At 38.7% G+C, this 21440-nt stretch overlaps 1 protein-coding gene across 8 annotated transcripts; it reads right to left on the minus strand.

Moving 5' to 3' along the window:
* Positions 1 to 2115: 2115 nt before the first annotated feature.
* On the minus strand, positions 2116 to 18618 carry SLC25A16 (solute carrier family 25 member 16). 8 transcript variants are annotated; one of them, XR_010987560.1, is made up of 9 exons: positions 17478 to 17998; positions 14403 to 14536; positions 12721 to 12784; positions 7680 to 7801; positions 7110 to 7176; positions 6194 to 6356; positions 5163 to 5231; positions 3456 to 3667; positions 2116 to 2672 (listed from the first exon to the last, which is right to left on the minus strand). XR_010987560.1 is itself a non-coding variant. In XM_068140153.1 (9 exons), exons 1-9 carry the CDS (start codon positions 18538 to 18540, stop codon positions 3511 to 3513), a joined length of 960 nt encoding a protein of 319 aa, XP_067996254.1. In that variant the 5' UTR covers positions 18541 to 18618; the 3' UTR covers positions 2116 to 3510. The 8 variants fall into 8 exon arrangements, 7 of the variants coding, with proteins under 7 accessions (XP_067996254.1, XP_067996253.1, XP_067996255.1 ...); XM_068140153.1 differs by adding an exon at positions 18450 to 18618 and having other exon boundaries at positions 2116 to 3667; positions 17478 to 17570; XM_068140152.1 differs by having other exon boundaries at positions 2116 to 3667; positions 17478 to 17997.
* Positions 18619 to 21440: the final 2822 nt, after the last annotated feature.

Below are 21440 nucleotides of genomic sequence, written 5' to 3' on the forward strand. Positions count from 1 at the left end.
CACAATGAGACGAGGCTTTTGCTCCCAACTGCTTATGGGTGAACCTCAGCCCAAGAGTCAAACTCTCTAGTAAAATGAATTGACACATTCGGGGATGTTCAGTGACAGGCTTTCTGAGGTGTTAAGTTCCAGATAGATTTCATCACTTTTTGTTGTTGCTGCTGTTGGTTTTGGCCACAAGATCACTACTTACAGTATGCTGAAGCTGAGGCCATCACTTACAGCAAAGATTGAAGGACACAAGTATTAAACCTAAATACATCTCTTCTGTTTAAACTACTGTTTTGTAGTTTTAAATGTCAGGAAAATTATATACTGAGAGTTGGGTCTTGTAGCTCTTTAAGAGGCTCAAACATTACAAAACAGTATGAGGCTCTAGTACTGCAGAGATGAGCTTTGGCCAACGGTTATACATCCGAACAGTGACCAGATCAAAGCTTCCATTTTAAAAAGTGAGAACACACTTAAAAGTTGCTTCTTTAGTTTTATTTGGGATAGTCCTGAGAAACGCAGCAAACTACATCAATTTTGTTTTCCATTTCAGAACCACTAATATCAGCTTTTGTGTCAATACTATTAAATGCAGTTAACACAAGTAAAATGGAATACATAAATACTTCAATTTCATACACTTGGCAACCTTGTGTTCTCTAGTCTTTCATGTTGCCTGTGCATTTCTTTTTTTTTTTTTTTAATATGGTTAGAAGATTACATAACATACTTTAAACACTTTCAGTGAACTTAATATCCAAGCAGTCTGTGAAATCTAGAAAAATAGCAAGCCTTACTTTAGTACCAAAAACCACTGAAGTGTTTAGACCATGGGCATTTCTAACTTTCTGGCATCAGTGGTTGAGAAAAATATTCTTGCAATTTTAAGAATACATCTGTGTTATCACAGTATCAACACCAAGGTTGGAAGAGACCTCAAAGATAATCAAGTCCAACCTATCACCCAGCACCTCATGACTACTAAACGGTGGCTTCAAGTGCCACGTCCAATCCCTTTTTGAACACCTCCAGGGATGGTGACTCAACCACCTCCCTGGGCAGCCCATTCCAATGGCTAACAACTCTTTCTGTGAAGAACTTTCTCCTCACCTCGAGCCTAAACCTCCCCTGGTGCAGCTTGATACTGTGTCCTTTCATTCTGGTGCTGGTCGCCTGAGAGAAGAGACCAACTCCCTCCTGGCTACAATCCCCCTTCAGGTAGTTGTAGAGAGCAATGAGGTCTCCCCTGAGCCTCCTCTTCTCCAGGCTAAACAATCCCATCTCCCTCAGCCTCTCCTCATAGGGCTTGTGTTCAAGGCTTCTCAGCAGCCTTGTTGCCCTTCTCTGGACACATTCAAGTGTTTCAATGTCCTCCTTAAACTGAGGGGCCCAGAACTGGACACAGTGACACCAGGGCAGAGTACAGAGGTACAATGACTTCCCTGCTCCCTTCTCCAAGTTTCAACAATATAAACTCAGGAATTGTAAAACACATTTGCATTGGATAATAAAATTTGTCCCTTCCCATCCTGTGACAAACAGGGAGTTAACTGATTGTAAGTGTAGGTAGGTAAAGTGCTCACTTTTTTTCCCCACAGATTTACCCAGGGAAATCTACAAGAGGAACTCAAGAGTTGTGTTTTCTCCAGCAACTGACTCAGTAATATATACGTGCCTGCTGCCATGATGGGTAAGTTTATTCTCACAGGTAAATTTCGGGTTAAATTTATTTTACATCAGATCTATCAAGTGTGAGCTGGTTCAGTTAAATGACACCAATAAAATCCATCCATTTCTTTTGGTGGGTTAACCTTTCATCAGATCACTGGAAGCACCATATCAAGCCCATCTATCCTGGATGAGGCAAAATACCAAACAGCACCCAAAGGTGCAAATAGAGAGGGGGAAAAAAAAAGGCACATATCTCTTTTTAATAGTGAGTTTAGCTCTGCTGCAAGGACTTTAAAAGTTTACTGTGATATTGGGCAATTTTCTTTCACTGAAACTAAAGATCAGATTAAAAATCTTATTTGTTGTCTCTTAATTAAGAATTACAGTATTATGCATAGATAATTCCAGAAACACAAATTATTTCCAGCTGCAGCACGTCACAAATCACACAAGTAAGTTAGTTCAAAAAATTTTAATAAAATAAATTCAAATACATTTCATTCTTTGTCCATAGCTACATTGTTATATATCCAAGTAATACACTTTCAAGAAACTGGAAGGGAAAATAAAACTGAGCCACAGAAGTTGTTAGAACTCAAAATCCAGTTTGTCAAATCTGTCAAAAAGCAAACGGCTCTCACCATCCACCACTTAACCATTACCAATTCTTAAAAGACACTGCTGAGATATTAATAATAAATAAATAACTTACATCAAAGTAAATGCTTTACAGGTTTCCTGAAATCAAGTGATTAAAATCAAGAGTGCCAATGCAAATCATGTATAAACAAGTCTGGAAAATAATTCCCTCTGCAAAGAGAACCGTAATAGTCTATTGCATACCATACTTCAGAAACAGTACATGTACAGACTCCAATACAATCTTCACTTTCTTCTCTTGCATGAGATGTTGAATACAGTCCATATGCTTAAATAAGTAAACGCAGCAGCATGCAGTCTTACTTGTCACTGTTTTAAGGTAGGCACAAACCTGTTCACATGAGCTAGTTCTGTAAAGTACATAAAATACACAGCCTTCAATAAAGTGGGTTGAGAACATTCAGCTGCACAGAATAAGGTACAGAAGTACCTTCTAAGACTAGGCCCATATTAATTTCCTTAAGGAGACCTCTTTTAGCACTTGTCCCTGGAAAAGTTTCCCCTATTTTATTTGTGTAATTCCATTTTAGAATAGAACGTATGCCAAGCCAGTTTCCAGATTGCAAGACTTCTAATGAAGTTAAATGGATATTGTCATTTCATATTGAAATGCCTAAAGAGACTTTCATGTGTACCAATCTGAAAATATAGGCACTGCTCTTATAAACAGCAAACTTGTAAAAAAAAAGAAAAAATAATTAAAAGATGCTTAAGCTGTAGTCTGCTGGGTTTAGCTTCTACAGAGCTGGCATGTATTTGAATATGAAAATAATTGCATTTTGTTCAAATCCATTTATTCAATTTAATTTTTAAAGAAAAACAGATGTCTAACTACTACCTTAAAAAGCAATATAGCCGCCTGTGTAACTCCTGTCATGGTGATAAGCTCAGTAACTAACAGCTTGAAACCCGTATAAAATGTGAGTGTGATTTTAAAACTGTGCCATTCTTAACATTAACCCAATGAAGCCTATGAGATAAAGTACAAAAGAGTTTATAGCTTGTAATGTTTATTTTGATCTGTCTCTTGGTATGACTTGAGGGAATTAACCTCATTTTGGCAGATAAAAACGTAAGCAGCAGTTCCACAGTAACAGATAGCTTTTTTCTTAAACTTCAAGTAATTAACTCACCAATATAATCTGAGGACTGATAGTGTATTTTACAGGGAAGGCCTTAAATAAAAAATTAGTTGAGGTGCAAGAATTGTTTCATAAGTTCATATGTGGTAAAAGCCACAGCCTGGGAAGGTATACAGCGAATATAATTCAGAGATAAACCACGGTATAATCCTCTTCGTATTCCATGTTGCTGATACACGTATTTCAGTGTCTGCACCATTGTACTGGAAAAATAAGAACTCAAATCATTATTGGATACACATACTCAATAATTAAAATAACTTTATTTACATACAAGACACTTGTTTTACTTCATTCTTAAGAAAACCCCATGGGACTCCATATAGCAAAGCATTACAGCCCTTCCCCAAGAAATTTGGGCACAAGGAGTTAGAATTGAGAAATGGACAGTGCAATCCCAACTAACAAAGTTTCACTCTGGAAATATCTGCCCTAGAACACATATTAAGACATTTTACACCAGAACAGTTATGCATATTTTTACCTATCTGACTGGAAGGAGTTGAGAAGCATCAATTTTTCTTACAAATGTAATACAGAGTAACAGAAACAACGTAGCACACACTTCTTGTATTATAGATCAGTATGTTGGCTTGTATTCTGTTCTTTCTTTGAGCACTTGATCATTAAAGAGGCAGACCTTTGAAAACATCTTGTATGTGCCCCAAACCTTCAAGATTTCCTACTCATTTTATCCTCTCATCCTCTAAAGACAAATGTTTACTCTCCATCAAGGTACAGCTGTCTCCAAACACAATCACAGTAACATTGCTAAATTGGGGAGCCTAATGTAAAAGTATTTCCCACAAATGCAAAAAGTAAAACTTCAAGAAGAATTAACACATTTTTATTTCAGATGTATTTGGAGTGGAAAAAAGGCAAGAAAAAACACATACCAGAACAAAAATTTAAGGCTGCTAAGGAAAAATAGCAGCAATTTTCACTGTAAACAGTCTAAGTGGTTTTTGAAAGGTCATCAAGACAGACTACTGTTAGTAAGACACAATTCACTATAAAGGAGGTCCATGCTGAATTCAGACATACAGAACCCCACATGTTAACTAACCATGACAAAACTGTCCTAGTTCTGAATATGGTTCAGAGAATCTGAAATTAAGTAAGCTTTTCAAGATGGGAGCTGATTTAACACTATGACTTCAAGGATATTCTAATACTTCCACTCCTAGTGGAGGAATCCCAACTAGGGGTGTGGGACAGTACTGTAAATGCAAGAAAAGTCAATTAAGGCAGTATTATGCAGAGTAATTTTATGGAACACATTCTACACAAAAAGCTCTTTGAAACATTTCATTTCAGTAGAAACATGCAGTCTCTCTCACAGAGCCTGCTGATACTGAAGACAGACATCACAAGCTGAGTCAAAATACAAAAATCCCCATGTCACTAATACAGTATTAGTAACCAAAGTGACATTGTGGTTGAAATTATTTGTTTTAAACCCAAGTGATAGTGGCAGCTTTTGACTTTGTGGAAACTTACTTATTAAAAGAATGAAGAAACCATCAACATAGTAGCTTGGGGTTGGTTTTTTTGGTTGGTTGGTTTGGGTTTGTTGATATTTTTTGTTTTGCTGGGGTTTTGGTGGTGGTGGTTGGTTGGGTTTGTTTCCTTTAAGAGTTTAACTTTGCTCAAATATCTAAGAACTCAGTTACCACAGATGAAAAGAAAAATACTTACAGGCACTTTTCAGAGTCTGGGAGAACTGCTCCTAACTGCATTCGCCTACGAGTTACATCAAGGGGATATCTATAGGGGAGATATTTGAACAGCAGTTCAACCAGATGTGTAATGACTATATGAATATTGCTTACAAAAGAGTACAAAGTAGTCCATGTCCACCCAAGCTCCTTTTTCAATGAGTCCAGAATCCAGCTCAGGAGAGCTGAAAGCCCTCCAAAACAGGGAGATTCACTCTATACAACTAAAACCAGCATATCTTAATAGATGTTCCATTTGTAACAACTAAGGAAGACACAGAAGATCAGATGAGAGTATAAGACTGTCTGTAAAGCACTGGAGGGAGAAGAATCAAAAATAAAATTAACAGTTTAAGGATTAGTAGAAAATTATATTTGCAACACAATGATTTGGTGGGGAAAAAGAAAAAAATCAATGCCATAAGTTCATGAATGTATTTTGTGGACAGAAAAAATATGACAAAGGTACAATGAGAACAGAGAAAGTAGGCAAAGTAATAATTAACACCAAATACAATATCACAGAATGATCTGGGTTGGAAGGAACCTCCAAAGGTCATCTAGCCCAGACCCACCTGCAGTAAGCAGGGGCATCCTCAACTTGATCAGATTGAGCTATCTAAGACTTGGGGTTTCCACCACCACCACCCACTTTTTTTTTTTTAAATATGGCTTCACAGGTTACTTTGTTTTAAGATAAATTGAACAAAATCCTGCAAATTATGTTCAAAATCAAAATTTCAAAGCTTACCAAACAAGATTCCAACTGATTTTAGCAGATTTGTCAAAATTTAATTGACCCAATGCATCTATCTTTAAAAGACTCTGAAGATTAAATAAATATTTAGTAAATGAATCAATAGGAGATGACTGAATTCCAGTCTGATTAACCTGATTTAAAAAACCTTACTAAAAACTAGACTTACAGAAAATCATATTCTCAGATAAAAGTTTCTTTAGAATGAAGCTACATAGAAAAGAAACAAACCACAAACAATACCCAAAACTTACGATATCGTCTGAGCTATTGCTCCAGCTATGCCACCACACAGCAGATTTACATGTGTTTTCAAAACTAAGACATCAGGATTATCTAATGAAGGCCGTCCAAGTAAGTTAGGTGCTTGAGCAAGTCCAATGCTCTTTAAGGTACCAAAGGTAAAAAATGAAAAACCTAAAAGGAAAATTAATTTTATGTACTTTCATAAAAAAAAACAATTTGTCAAAGCATCATCATCATAAACAAAAAGATGTCACTACAAAATGAAATTACTTTCCAATTCTTTTAGAAGGTTGTCTTACAGAGAAAGACAAATTGTATTTCAACTTCTACAGTAAATTCTGTCCAATCTATTAGCCTTTATAATTAACATTAAAAGAATGCTTTAAATGGGATTGCTGTTTAGAGTAACTTCTACAATCTTTTTAACTGGAGAACATCTTTTAAATAAATGTAGGTTAGCTGAGTAATCCAGATGTTCCTCCATCCCCCATCACCACTACTTTAGCCTGTGTAATTATTTATATAAATTACCAGGAGATGAAGCCAATACAGAGGCTTTAAGTCTCCATCTAGAGTGGCCTCTGCTGTCTCATGGATCTACCTGTTTTGAGAGAAACATCCTTCAGGCTTTTTTGTGAGAAAGCTGAGAAGCAAAATAGAAAGCACCACTACTTTACATCTCCTCCTCTCAGCTCCAAGTTTCAGAAAAGCTAGGCTTTGCCTGTTGAAATGCTTTTGCACACGGATCAATTCTAGATTAAGAGTTAAGAACTGCAATTGTTCCTATTGACTTCCCCTCTCCGTTCAGTAAAAAAAATGAATCCTTGATTTTAACAGAAGCTAATTAGTTGTGCAAATATATTATGTGCATTTAGTAGTGCACATTAACTGCTGAAGTACTACCGTGTTCTGTTTTTAACTCACCTGCATATGGTGCCATTCCTACAACAGTTGGCATCAACCCTCTGTAGAACCCACTAAAACCACCTTCCTTTGAAAGAAAAACACAAGTATGTTAGTGGCAAGAAATATAACAAATGTTATAGGACTGTTCATACAGATTCACATGACAACAATCTGACTAGCATAATTTAGCACCAAGGACCAAACATCTAGCTTCATTCCTTGTGCCTGAAGAATTGAGGGGACAACTGTCTGGCTCCATGTGAGAGAAATTAAAACAAAGGAGAAAAATCTACATCTAATATCATAATCTGGGAGACATTATGCATATCCCTCCTCCCCAAATGTTTTTTATTCTTGAAAAGCAACAACACTCTGATAGTTTTGTATTTCCACTCATGAGTCTTAGCTACATCATAGCAGCCTAAGCAGAAAGAAGCATCCAGATAATTTGTTTTACACTAAAAAAATTTCCTGTGCACACAATGAAGTCCTGTTATTTTCCACCAAGCCACTATTTTCAATGCAGTGCAACATTCTTTAAAGAGCATATTTTGCTTTGGCATGACTGAAGATTAAAAGAAAAAATACCTTTGTGTAAATCATCTTGAATGCATGGATAATTCCCATGTACTTGTGTTCCCCTTTTACTTGGAACGCCAGACGAACTCTAACCATATCAAGAGGGTAAGTACAAATCACTGCTGTAATACCTTTATTGAAAACAAAAACAAAACAAGCAAAACAAAACTCACCTACACCTTACCTGACTTTAGAATTCTGAAAGTTAGATTTTCCTTTTGTGGCAGTGAATATAATAGCATATACAAATTATTTTGTTAGAGAAACACTTAAAATCATTTATAATCAGCAAATAGGAACACTACCTTCAGCAACACACAAAGGATTTATGTTTATACTTGGTGTTCACTGAAGCTGCACACCTAGGCTTTGGTTTTCCAGAGATTTATGGGTCTAGCTGGCTTCATGGGAACTATCTAAGTTAAGTCCATGACTCATAAGCATCAGGCTAGTCAAGCGCAACAGCTTTACTGGATTGCAACCATGAAACCTATCCTAACTTATCTTCAAAAATAAAAATCAAACCACCAAATTTATCTGTTTAATTTCAAAAAGTTTGTGTCAGTATCTGATGTGGTTACTGGATATACATAGAACTATCTATCTAGTGCATCTGAAAATGCTGCACACATTCTAATTACATGTGAAATAAAGTCAGGATCATACCAAAAAAAGACTACTTAACTGCATTGCACTATTGCATTTTAATAGTTCATTTTATACCAGTACTTCTGATTGAAAAGTCCAAGAAAGTATTTGCCCCCTAAAATACTTAAAAAATAAATCAGTATTCATCCAGTTATGAACTGCTTCAAAACTGATTAGATGATGACCAACTTTGGAAACAGACCACCACAGAAAACAGCTCCTGTAACAGTTACCTGAACAAACAATTCCTTCCTATTACTAGTTTTTGAGGCAAACAACTCAACTGCTGACAAATTATTTGGAGGAAATAGTTAAAACTGTTTGCTAAAAACAGAAACAATTTTCTGGTGGTATGCCACTATCACAAAAAAGTACACACATTGGGAAAAGGAGAAAAAGAAAGCAAATATCTTGGTGATTGATATTGTTTTCTAGCAGCTGCTATGATTTAGCTAAAGATCACCTTACGCATGGGTCCTATAAAAGATGAGCACACTCCTTATGCTGTTAGGAAATAGCTATTTCCTCTAAAGTTTTAATAGTCTCTTAATGATATCTCCTTTTGTAGGTGTATGATCCCCCCTCCATTCCACAAGGGCAAAAGAAAAATCAGAAAGGGAAAAAAAAAACAACCAAATGAAAGACAAAGCTAAAACAAAACTCCTCCAGCAAACAGCCTCTTCATGCCTAGAGTGGCATCAACTTTAGTAAACTGAATAATCTGACAGAAGGTATCAGGATTAGATGGGGATTAAAGGAAAAAACATACCAGAAAAACAAAACACTATGTGAGCTAGTTGACTAGCATTAGCTTTTTTGCTATCAAATGAGAGTAAAGTTTATGGTTTTCTGGATTATTGACCAGTAATTTATTTCAGAAGACGAAAACATCTCAGGTTTTTGGATGCTTCCTCTGAACAAAAAGCAGACATCTGCAGTTCATTTCTCTTGTTTCACCCATAGGGTTCAAAAGTTGGAAGCTGCAAAACACCAAAGTAATTTTAGGATAGTTTCCACTGTTAATGGCAATCCCTCAGACTACAGCCTTTTTCTAATGGACTGCCTGAGATGTCCAGAAAAATTGTAAAATGGAGGAATTTGAGGAGTTAAAAAAAAAAAAAATAATAAAAAGAGAAAAAAGGTTTTTATAGCAATTAAAAGTTCACAGGAAAGTCATCCTACTTCAGAAAACAGACAACTTTATTCCCCTTCTCTTTCCAGTCATGCACTGGTATGTATCCAAGAATATCCTCTGAACAAAACCTAGCAAGCAGACCAGCCAAAAGCTTGAATGCACCACCTAGTGAACACAGTCCAGAAATACTACAGGTGGGGAAAAAAAGAAAAAAAAAAAAAACAAACAACAAAACCACCACAACAAAACCCACCAACAGTAATAAGGATTTAAATAGGAACTGTTTTCGGGGGGTTGTTTGGTTGGGGTTTTTTGCATTCTTATTGTCAAAATCCATTAGCCATGAATTCAAAATAAAAATGCTGTTTCTAACATCAGCCACAAAAACCATTTTTCTTGAAGCAACTGAGAGGCATGCTAGTGCTTATTACGAATATAAGTGAAATGTATATATGAGGGATCAAGATTTCTTCTGGGGCTCAGACTGTCCTGTCTGGGAGGAATGTTGGCCAGCTTTGGGACACAGTCATTGCTGTGAAGTCTACAAAACTGCACATCTCATCTCTACTCTAAATGAGTTGCCAGAATTCAGACCATGGCATCTTAAGGCTGATTCCCCGTTTTGAGGAAGCAAAGTGGTCACACAAAGTCTCTCCCATGGCTGGTTAAACAGGAACTATTTCTAGTGTCTGAAATAATCGTAGTAGGGCAAGGTAGCTCCTCCTTTCTTTATGGTACCACTTCTTCAAAACCAGCAGACTTTCATTGCAAATGCTGGCTCATAATAAGTCAAGAAAGTCATGGAAAGACCATTCTTCACTTACCACATTGTCCTCAAGCACCTGTGACCACTCTTCTGGACAAGATACTGGGTTACACAGACCTTTACTAAGATTTAGTGTCAATGACGCAGGAATTAGAATGCCCTTGACTTGCTTCCTAGGCTTTGGGAGTTAAAAATAAGGATTTCTCTGTCTCCCAATTTCACTACTATTCCCCCATTCTTAGTAATTGTCTTAGAAAATAAAAATTCTACAAAATCTGTAGCAAGAGTGAAGTGAAATACATTTACAAAGATACTGCATACTGCAAGCATCTGATAAGCATTTTTATATCTGCATCATGGTCCTTGTACTTTACCCGTAAGTACATAGACCATATTATGTATTACCACAATTCAGCGATAGATAGAGTTCAAAAAATTACAAGCATAAGTCACAGCCTTGAACTGTAGAAGATATGCTCACTAACTAGTATGAAAACTAATTTATCAAGGAAGCACCTTTTGAGCAAAACAAAACTTCAGGAACTACAGAGAAATAGTTGATGATAAAGTATATTTATCAGTCAGACTAAAGAACTAATTTACAAGTCCTAATATTGCTAGGCCTCCAATATAGAATTATTTCTTTAGACCATCCAGAAAGAAACAGCACAGATTCTTTTTAATACCTTGACTCAAATAGCTGTTATTGACACACTATTTAAAACAGTACTAGTTTCCAATTGCTTTGACGGAAAGTTATAAGGGGGGGGGGGGGGACACAACAACAAAACATGTTTTCTGTATTAGCTGCATGGAATTTGAGTTTATTCTAGATAGCATTTTGGTTTTAAATTAAGTGCAGGGAAAGAAATACACATTTCTGCAGTTTAATTCAGATTTTTCAGATGGAAAACTAGAATATTGGATATAAGTGTTATTTGATCGTTTTGTTTCCTAAATCCTACTAAACTAAGGTTTCTCTATCTTCTCCCCAGCTCTGTCTTAGCTTACAAAGTTAGACACCATTTATCTGTTAATGAGGTGTTACAGCTGAAATTTGAATCACACAAGACTCAGGAAATTCAGAGTTAAAGTTTCCACAATAACTTCAACTTGGCCTCCTTAAATATATGCATTACAATAGTTTTTTCTCTTCTCTCACTTCACTACCCCCATCCTCATAGCCTTTTTCTTCCCTATAGATGTACTTTCAATCCTGTTTATCAGTTACAATGTTTGCCACCACCTTGAAGGTGACTCAGGTCTGTTGACTCTAACCACACAAAACCCATCTAACCAGTAAGGTGCATAAAACAATGTCAGATGCTATTAATTTATCTGCACAAGGAATTCCAGCGTGGTCAACTCTGACACAGTTAAGCTGACTATTCAGTATTTTCACAGTGCCTCAAGTCAGGCTCCAGGTCTGTGACAAGGCTCCTGAAAAAGCCAATAATAAGCCTTTGGGGAAAAATATAATTAAAAAAAAAAAAAAAAAACACTGTTCTTTAGAACAGTTAAAACCAGGGGGAGGAAAACAAAAGCAACACACACATGATGGGGGGGGGGGGGAAATCACCACCAAAAAACATAGCAAGCCAGCCAAGTTCTAGAATGTGCCTTGCCAAATAAGCTTTGTGGGTTTTTTAGGATCTTGACTTTTTTCCATTTAATTCTTACTCCATTCCCTCTGATGACATGTAAAGCCAAAATACTTCCATGAGGTCCTCCTAGTTTAACTAAAGGTAGCATTTACACAAATCCCAGTATTTTTATTCCAAAAGAAGTTACATACCCTCATGTCACAACTATAAGGACTGCCACTATACAGTATTAAGCCTGTTTTACAAAGTAAGGACACATGAAGAACCACCTCAAATTCAGTCCACTATTACTTACCTTTCCCTGTTTTTTCTTAGCTACTTTTGGCTGAATGACTAGCAAGAGGAAAATAGAAATGTATAATCATATTATATACAGGCAGTTAACAAATGGGTTTTTCCACTGCTATTGCACTAATAAATTATGGTTTTAACATTTACACATATGATGTAAAGAGTATCATGACAATCCTGCATTAGCTGTCGCAAGCACAGGCATTTCTTGCAAATCCAAAGAATCCATCAATTTCAGGAGGTGCAGTTCTCTTCCTACAGGTTTATATTCAACCTAGTAGCAATGGCAGACACGCTGAGGAGCAAACCACACTAAAAACTGCATCTGTACACTTCATCTTGATGAGATTGGACTTTTTTCATTTATTAACATATATAACAAACACTAAAAGCTGTCCTTTAGAGCACACTGAATACAGTGCCTGAAAAAATACATTTTATAGAATACAGTTTTCAGTTAGGCAACTATTTATCACATTAACTACTAGTATTTCTTCCTAATACAAATTTGAAACAGTTTGACCTGAAAATATGTCAAATCACCCTCTAAATAAATACTAACTTTTCAGCAAAAGGAATGTCTACAATTGGAGTACAAGAACATACCTGCCATAGATCCAGCCATTAATCGATGCACGTGCCCTGAAATCCCAAGCTGCTTCTTTATTACCTACAAAAAAGGGAACATTTGCAACAGTGCATTAGCAAACACAGGGCAGTACATCACGGGTCTACTAGTGCATTCATGCAAACTCTGTAGCTGCTTCCAAGAAGTCTACCATGCTACAAATTCAAAACAGAGCACTTATTTGCTGTTAGAGGAGTTTTCTGAATATTGCTGCTGCTACAGATTTCGTGCTAAAATTCCACAAGGCAGAACAATTAGTTGAATGTACTTGTACAATTAGTTGAAAATATTTGTACTGTTTACTCCAGAAACTAGATCTTTATTTAGTTATCTTTAATGTGTGCCAAACAAAGCAAACTGAATACTATCCCTGTTGCATGATAGAGAGCAAAGGACACTGGGCAAAGTTGAAAAGTGGTATCTGAGTAGACTTTTCATTCCATGCACAGCATGTGAAATGTTCTCTTACAAAGATATGCTTAATATTCTAGGTGGATTAAAAAAAAATCATAGAAATCTGACAAGCACTTGAGAGCAAGAACTTCTTAAGTTACATTATGTCCTGAAAGGAAGTTAGGAACTTGTTTCCGGGCTTTATCAAATATCTAAGACTAGTTAAGAAGTAGTTTCTTCTGTAAAGAAGATAATTTAATATCTTCCTTAAGAATGTTTTGTCCTTTGTACACTCCTGCAAAACCTCGGTGTGTTTATTCTCAATTAATGGGTTGAAAAACCTGCTATGACAGCAAATACTTTCTTGAAACCTGCAGATTGATAATTTCATTATAAAGCACGGCATGCAGTCTTTCATTAAACATAGCATAAAACAAGCATAGGTCAATAGCATTTATGATTGTCAATAGCATTTACGATTACAGCACAAAAAAGAACATATGAAACTCATTACAGATACTTCTTTGTATCGGCGTTCTGAAACTTGCTCTTTAGGGAAGGGAATCACAACTTCAGTCTCACTGTCTCCTGTAAAGATCATGCAATTTACTTCACTGGGCACTAACTCTGACCTTTCAAACACGAGATTCCCCATTGCTAGCACATAAGCAATGTGTAAAATCACGTTAATGCTAAAAACTGACCTCCCATGGACATTGCAGGAATTTATTGTGAAAGAGAAATGCATGAGAACAGAGGGGAATCCACAAATCCTATGGGACACTGAAATGAGCATTTTCTCTGCCAGGTCATTTTTATCTAGAGCCTGAAACAGTCAGGTCAAGTAACAATCCTATCTAGATAGACTTTCATGTTTAAGTTATTCCATCCATCAAGTACTGAGAATCACAGCAAAATACAATAATGAGGTTTCATTTTACATTATTCACAAAAGGCTACCTTAAAGCATTACAAATAGCAGCAGGTTTTAGATTACCTTTTCCTTTCATTAAAAAATGTGCTATTCACAACAAAGATACAAAAATCAGTGGGAATTTTTCTTAAGCAACATTGTAAATAGTTTCACTGTTGCCCTGACATTTTTACATTAGTAGATTCAGACACAAATAAACAACCTTCAAAAAGACATGCAGCTTAATTAACAACAGAAGTTTCAGTGTTAAGTTTTGCTCATTTAAAGACCGTGTAGTCACTGGAGACAAAAAAAAATGAAAATAAGAAAGGAAAACAAAATAAATGTAACTACCTTTTTATACTGGTCAAATGCCATAAACTGAATTGCGCCATATGGAAAGATTCTAATCATCATTGCCCCATTTCCTTTATATAGGCCAAGGTAACCTTCTTTTCTGGGGACAGCACACAATGTAGAAAAGACTCCTGCCAGCAACACAAAAAGAAGTGTTCAAAAATTACACTGAGGAGAGGAAAAAGAAAAAAAAAAAATCAAACAAATATTACTGACAATAAGAAAGGATGCACAGAACTAAGGCCAGATCATGTTGATCATGAAGGTACAGAGAGTGGAAAATCCACTTTCAATGCACAAACATTACTAAGGAGGAGGAGGTTTAAGGTTAAGTTTTATCAGCTTTCTCACTTCCCAGATCTGAACCTCTTTCTAAACTCACACCTTGAGGCCCCAGGACTTGCCCAGGCTGCAGGTAAGCCTATTGCAAGTGATACTATCCACCCACAGAAGCTAATCCCAGCGATGGAAGGAAGGAAAACAACTGAGTTGCAATTCAGTCAATTAAAAAGTCGATACTTAAACCATGAGAGAACAATCAACAAACAATTGCATGCAGCAATCTGCATACTAAATTACGGACTGGATGCTGTCACTGAGAAGTGCAGCAAACAAGTTTAAGACTCTCATTCCTTACAACTTAAACATCTCACACTTCCTGCCCCACAGCTGTTGCAACAAGAAGCAATCCTATTCCTTTTAAATAGATGGGAAACAATGCAGGGTCACACAATTTGGGCAAAACCTACAGCTCTATTATAAACATATTAGTTATGCACAATTGCTATCAAATCACCTTTTTTAAAGGAATAAACTCTAAGAGTTAAACAGCTTTCATTCACAAGCAACTACTTAATGGCTGAACATGAAAAAGGCTTAGACATTTATTTTCAGACAGAAAAAAGAAAAGTAGCTGGCAAATTTTCATTTGAAGTTTAAATAAAAAATTGTGTTCCAGGGTTCTTAGAATACAATATTCTATGCATTTTTTAGATGCCTTGCTTATCACAAGTCTCAGAAAACACTTATGCCATGATCAGACTTTCTCTCAACACTGCAATGCTGACTTACTGCTCGTATTTCTTAAAACACAGGATCTGAGAACCAAGGGGCACCAACTCTACAGAGCAATGGCAGTGAAACCATTTAGTGAGGACTTCAACAAATGAATCCACCTTGTCTCTGCACCTACAGGTATCTCATTCATATTAACTTTCTTTTTTGACTACATGTAACAAGGATATGCATTCAAGTCAGACATTTCAAATAGTCAGCATCACATCTAACACCTAAATAGCAAAGAACGTAAGATTTTACTTCTCAATTATGGCACAGGGCAAAGCAAACTGGATAGGCCACACCTTGAGTACTGTGTCCAGTTCTGGGCCCTTCAGTTTAGGAAAGATGTTGACTTGCTGAAAAGTGTCCAGAGAAGGGCAACAAAGCTGGTGGGGGGCTTGGAGCACAAGCCCTATGAGGGAGCTGGGGTTGCTTAGCCTGGAGAAGAGGAGGCTCACAGGAGACCTTCTTGCTGTCTACAACTACCTGAAGGGAGGTTGTAGCCAGGTGGGGGGTTGGTCTCTTCTCCCAGGCAACCAGCACCAGAACAAGAGGACACAGTCTCAAGCTGCACCGGGGGAGGTTTAGGCTGGATGGTAGGAAGCAGTTCTTCATAGAAAGAGTGACTGGCCGTCAGAATGGGCTGCCCGGGGAGGTGGTGGAGTCACCATCACTCAAAGTGTTTAAGAGGAGACTGGATGACGCACTTGGTGCTACGGTTTAGTTGATAAGATGGTGTTGGGTGATAGGTTGGACTTGATGATCTCGCTTTAGAGGACACAGTCTCAAGCTGCACCAGGAAATGTTTAGGCTCGAGGTGAGGAGAAAGTTCTCCACTGAGAGAGTTGTTAGCCATTGGAATGGGCTGCCCAGGGAGGTGGTGGAGTCGCTGTCCCTGGAGGTGTTCAAGAGGGGACTGGACATGGCACTTGGTGCCATGGTCTAGTAGGCATGAGGTCTTGGGTGACAGGTTGGACTTTCCAACCTTGTTGATTCTATGACTCTAAGGTCTTTCCCAACCTGGTTAATTCTATTCTATTCTAAACAGAAAATAAGGATTTACAACATCAGTCAAACCAATTACTTCAGTATAAAGTTCACAGACTGCAGGTTTGGATGCACACTTATGTGACTGCTACTGAAATACCACATTACTTGTGTTTCCCTTTTTGGTACAGTGAAGTGAATGCATAGTCATTTAATATTGTTTCATGTTTTAGTTTCTAGTCTTTAACCAAAAAATTAGTGCCTACCCTGCATGTAAAATTAACCAACTCGTTTCATTCTTGACAACTGTAAGACACCTAGATTTCAGAATGTAAGTTATGATGTATATCAATGACACATGACACAGAATACTGTCGGTACTATGCACAAGAGGGCACTGTTACAGCCCACACAGAAAGGTTCTGAGCAAGCTGACAACTGAGTTTATTCTCTCACCACGATGCAACACAAGAGCCGAATGCAGATCACCTGCACCTCACACCATTCACAAATCCACTTCTACCTTCAACTCACATCAGCCTCTTTGCTGCTTGCAAGCATAAGCGCACATGAATCTTGCAGGATTTGGTTGTCACTGTCATGCAACCACCAGTCCCTGTGAGGGCTACCAAGCTCTGCAAAGGATGGGTGTCCCACAGCCCCCAGGAACTGGCAATTGTTGTTGCAAGCTGCAGCAGTTACCAGCAGGGACAGTTTTGACAAAAATCATCCAAGCTTTGGACCTGTAATTACCAATCTCCTGCTGGCTTCAGAGAGGGGGAAGACCAAGCCTGGATGTTACAGGCGTTACGGAGGATTGTTCTGACCTCTCAATCTCCAACACATCAATCAGTATCAGAACTTACTTGCACAGTGCTTTTTTGAATGCTAACTGCAACTGACCAGACAAATCCAACCCTATCTGATTAGCATCATTTTTTTCATCAACCACATGGCTGATTAAACATACCCAAACCACACACACTGCACAGAAACCCCAACATTAGAATGCAGCAGCCATCTTACCTAGATGTTTGTAATGGTGGTTATGAGCTTGCAGCAAAATCTTTACTCGATCCAGTGGTGCAGTAGTTGTTTTGGCACAACATCCTGCAACACCTTTCCAAGAGGGGAAACAGAAAATTGACGGGAAACAAAAATTCTTTATGTCAGCACATAAACAAGTATCTTTAAATGGAACAGGGAAGGAGAAACTCAGGAAGTGGAAGAAGCCCCGATGACAAGTAAACAGCCTCTGTAAGAAGTGTGTCACAAACCCCTTCAAGAAAAGCATAAGCTACTTCTCCCGATTACAAAACCCCGGGTCATCATCTCCCAGCTGCGAAGCCGCAGCAGAAGCACTCAAAGGGATCCAAGGGTTTTTCGCCCGGCTCCTTCCTTCCCTCCTGCGGAAAACAGCCCTGGCTGCTCTCCCCAAAGGGGCGGGCTACGTGTGCGCTGTGTACCCTGCGCTACCCCCAAAGCCAGACTCAACAGTGAGCACAGCCTGACATGAAAACTTTAAATACACGTCCTCTGCCGCCGTGCAGACAGGCAGTCGGGATAGCTCCCTATAGGAAGAACACACAGGCTTTTTCTCTGGGAGGTCAGTAACGAGGGTTCATGCGTGCCAGGCTGACCTCCGCTTCGCATCACCTGGCTCCTCACACCAGCAGCCGCCAGCGTTTCTGGACAGGAATGTCTCCCAGTTCCCTAACAGAGATTTGGATTCTCAGCAGGCACCTACCCGGGCTCTTCGCTAGGTCAGGCACACGTGCGAGCCTCTCGCGTGTACCGAGTGACCCGCGTTAGCACACAGCGGGGGGGAAAGGAAAAGAGAGCTGCCTGCTTCCCTAGATGACGGTACGCTAGACAGCCACTCTAAAAGGCCATTGACATGGAAGTCACCTCCACCGTCCCGGCTCGCTCGCTCGCCCGCCCCTCACAGCCTGCGACAGGCCCGCAGAGACGGGGCAAAGGACCGTCGAGGGCACCCACCTCCGGCGATGAAGGAGCGCAGCCAGTAGAAATCTCGGCGCGCCGCGGCCGGGGGCAGCGCGGCGCCGGGCCCCGCCGCCGTAGAAGCCATGGGGCAGAGCCGGGCACAGGGCGTGGGCGGCAGCGGCTCCCGCAGGCGGCCAGCGCGTAGCGCCGTCCGGCTCCCCCGCCGCGGCGCAGGGGCGGAGCTCGGGGCGGCCCCTGCCGTCACTGCAAGGCCCCACCGCGCCTAGCCAGGACTAGGGCCGCTGATCAGCGCCGCGGCGCCTGACGATCGCGTCAGCGGCGGAGGGTGCGCAGTGGACCGCCCCGCCCCTCTACCCCCACTTCATCTCTGCTGCAGCTGGGAGGTAGCCGCTCTTCATGTGCTTGGTCCGAAGCGGAGCGTCTGACTGGTCAAAGCGTTAATGCCCCGGGGGGTCGCTTACTGCTGGCTGTATAAAAATGGTCATTGGTGGCCTGTTCCACGTATTCAGAGTTATAGTTGTATGCAGCCAAAGCCTAAATAGCTTTAACTAGGCTGTACAAAAAGTCGATTATTTTTTTAAAGGTATTTAAGTACCTACTTAAACCTCTTACTATAAGATCAATACTTGCTTGTAGTTACAGTTTCATCTCGAGAAACAATACTCACTCTGGGAAGTAGGTACTGCCAAAACCAAAAAAAGTTCAACTTTTTTACAACCGGCAAGGTCAAACCAAGTACAGTCTCTGCAGCTGTCCACGGTTTGGGGAGTTGATACAGGTTTTCTGCGGTGTCTCTGCTGAACACACTGTATAAAGCTTTTCAAGTGGCATTTAGCTAAACTTCTCCCCTCAATTCTTGAGGAGAAAAAAAAAAAATCCAAAACGCACTCTCTGAGGGCTGGTGCATGGTATAAGGAAGGAGAGAGTGCCTGATGCCAGAAACTGGTGAGAAAGGTAATGACGTCAGCTTTTCTGTGTTTTCTTCAGTTATGCATACTCATACTCATTTCTCATATACTTTTTGGCCACACTGACCTGAGTTTCAGGTATTTCACATGCCAAAAAATCTTTTTTTAGAAGCCAGTCTTTAACATGAAAAAAAAAAACCAAAAAGCACCACAACAAGAAAACAGTCAAACCAATCTCAGTGCATGCCCAAGTAAAATGAACCCATTTACAAGCAAATTTGCTGGAACAACTTTATATTTTTTAACCTTTTTTTTTTTGGGGGGGGGGTGGGGGGGAAGGGGGCTGGGGATGTTTGTGCCAAATCGTCTTCAGCAGAAATTATTCATTTTTTCCTTTAATAGGTTACATTCCTTAAAATTACATTTGCTTCAGCACAAGGAAAACTGTCGCTATTTGATCATTATGTCATTTATGTGCTTGGGGAATGGCTGTTAGGTCATGTTTTGGTTCTTTTTTTTTCTGTAATAAAAAAATACACTACAAAGATGGATAAATTTCTTCCAGAAAATACAAATCTTTCTTAGGAGAAAACTCTCAAACCTTTTAACAGTTTTTAATGTACCTGGGAAAATTCATAGTATTTGTTCAAGTCACTCTGGTGTGTCAGTGTCTAATGGAAAACCAACTGTTCTGTGGGTTACTGAAGCAAGTCTTATAATCATTGTTGATGTGGTTTTCCCCAGCCAATTTGCATTCTTTTGGGATTCTGCTCAGGAAAAACCTCCCCACACACATACCACAGCAATCATATTGCTTTAACAGCTCCAGCTGTAGAAACTGAATTTACCGATTTCACAGAGAAAAGTGTTTCAGCTACACTGACAGCTGAAAGTCATGTAGTTTCTAGAGTTTCACTAGTGACTACAAATATCAGATAACTGCCTAAACGGGCTGTTACTTCTTTTGGATACATGCAAGATACAGCAGGAAGGTATTTCAGCAACCCTTGTAATTTAAGGAAGTGTGCAGCACGAGTGCATACTATTTAGGAAAAAAAAAAAGAAACTTGTATTGCAAAATTAAACAGAACATCTCATGGAGGTCTACTAGCACACAAAAGAACTCAGGAATAAGCTTTATGAATATAGCACTTAAAGAAATTCTTTAGTGTTACTTCTTGTTACAAAATGCTCTAAGCTTCTGTTTTTTTTATTAGCCCCAGTAGAAGTTCACTGTTTGCACCTTCCAATCTTAACATTCTCATTGTTATCACTTAATCCTAGAAATGTTTTATGCCCTTTACTGAATTTCTCTGGTGATTTCTCTTTTGGAAGCCGTTCTTAAAAGTCATCAGCATTTACAATGTCACTCGGGTTACCCTCATGCCTGATACTATACCATACTTCCATGGCAGATTGATAATTAAAGACATTAAAGGTACTTCAGAATATAGCTACTAAGTTGAAGAAAAAAAATCAAGGAAGTAGGTGGTTTTATTGATACATGTATTCAGGTTTTAATTTTCTGTTAAGGTTGTTTGGTTTCATAGAAATAATTCAAGTATTTGTAAATTGAAATAAATTATTGAGGCTGAAGTTAGCTGAGCTATTTTCATAGTGGCTGCGGCTGCTAAGATTAGTTTCAGTGCTTTTAAAATGCTGATGTATATCAAGTTATGTTTTAAGACAGTTGTATAGATTACAGTATCACAGTATAACTAAGGTTGGAAGAGACCTTGAGGATCATCGAGTCCAACCTATCAACACAGACCCCATGACTAGACTAGATTATGACTAGATTATACTCAAGTGTCATATCTCTGGACTATAGGCACCAGAAAGATTTTTTTTTTCCCCATTTTATACATGTTTCTGGTCTTTACTAGTTAGGAGTCTAAAGTATCATCTATCTACTTATCCATTAATTTGCTCAGAACTGTACCCAAAACTGCCAGAAGTACAGAATTTTTCCATGTGAAACTCTGAATTATTTGTTTTTCCGCAACAAGAATTACAGCCTGCAAAGTAGAAATAGTCAAACAAATCTCAATTCCTGTCATCTTGAGCTCTCTATCAGCAGGGAGAACAGGGCTGATTCCTGAGGTGAAATGTGCTA

The sequence above is a fragment of the Melanerpes formicivorus genome, unplaced genomic scaffold (assembly GCF_026170545.1).
Source record: "Melanerpes formicivorus ecotype bairdi unplaced genomic scaffold, bMelFor1.0.p_v2 SCAF_6, whole genome shotgun sequence".
Lineage (NCBI taxonomy): Eukaryota > Metazoa > Chordata > Aves > Piciformes > Picidae > Melanerpes > Melanerpes formicivorus.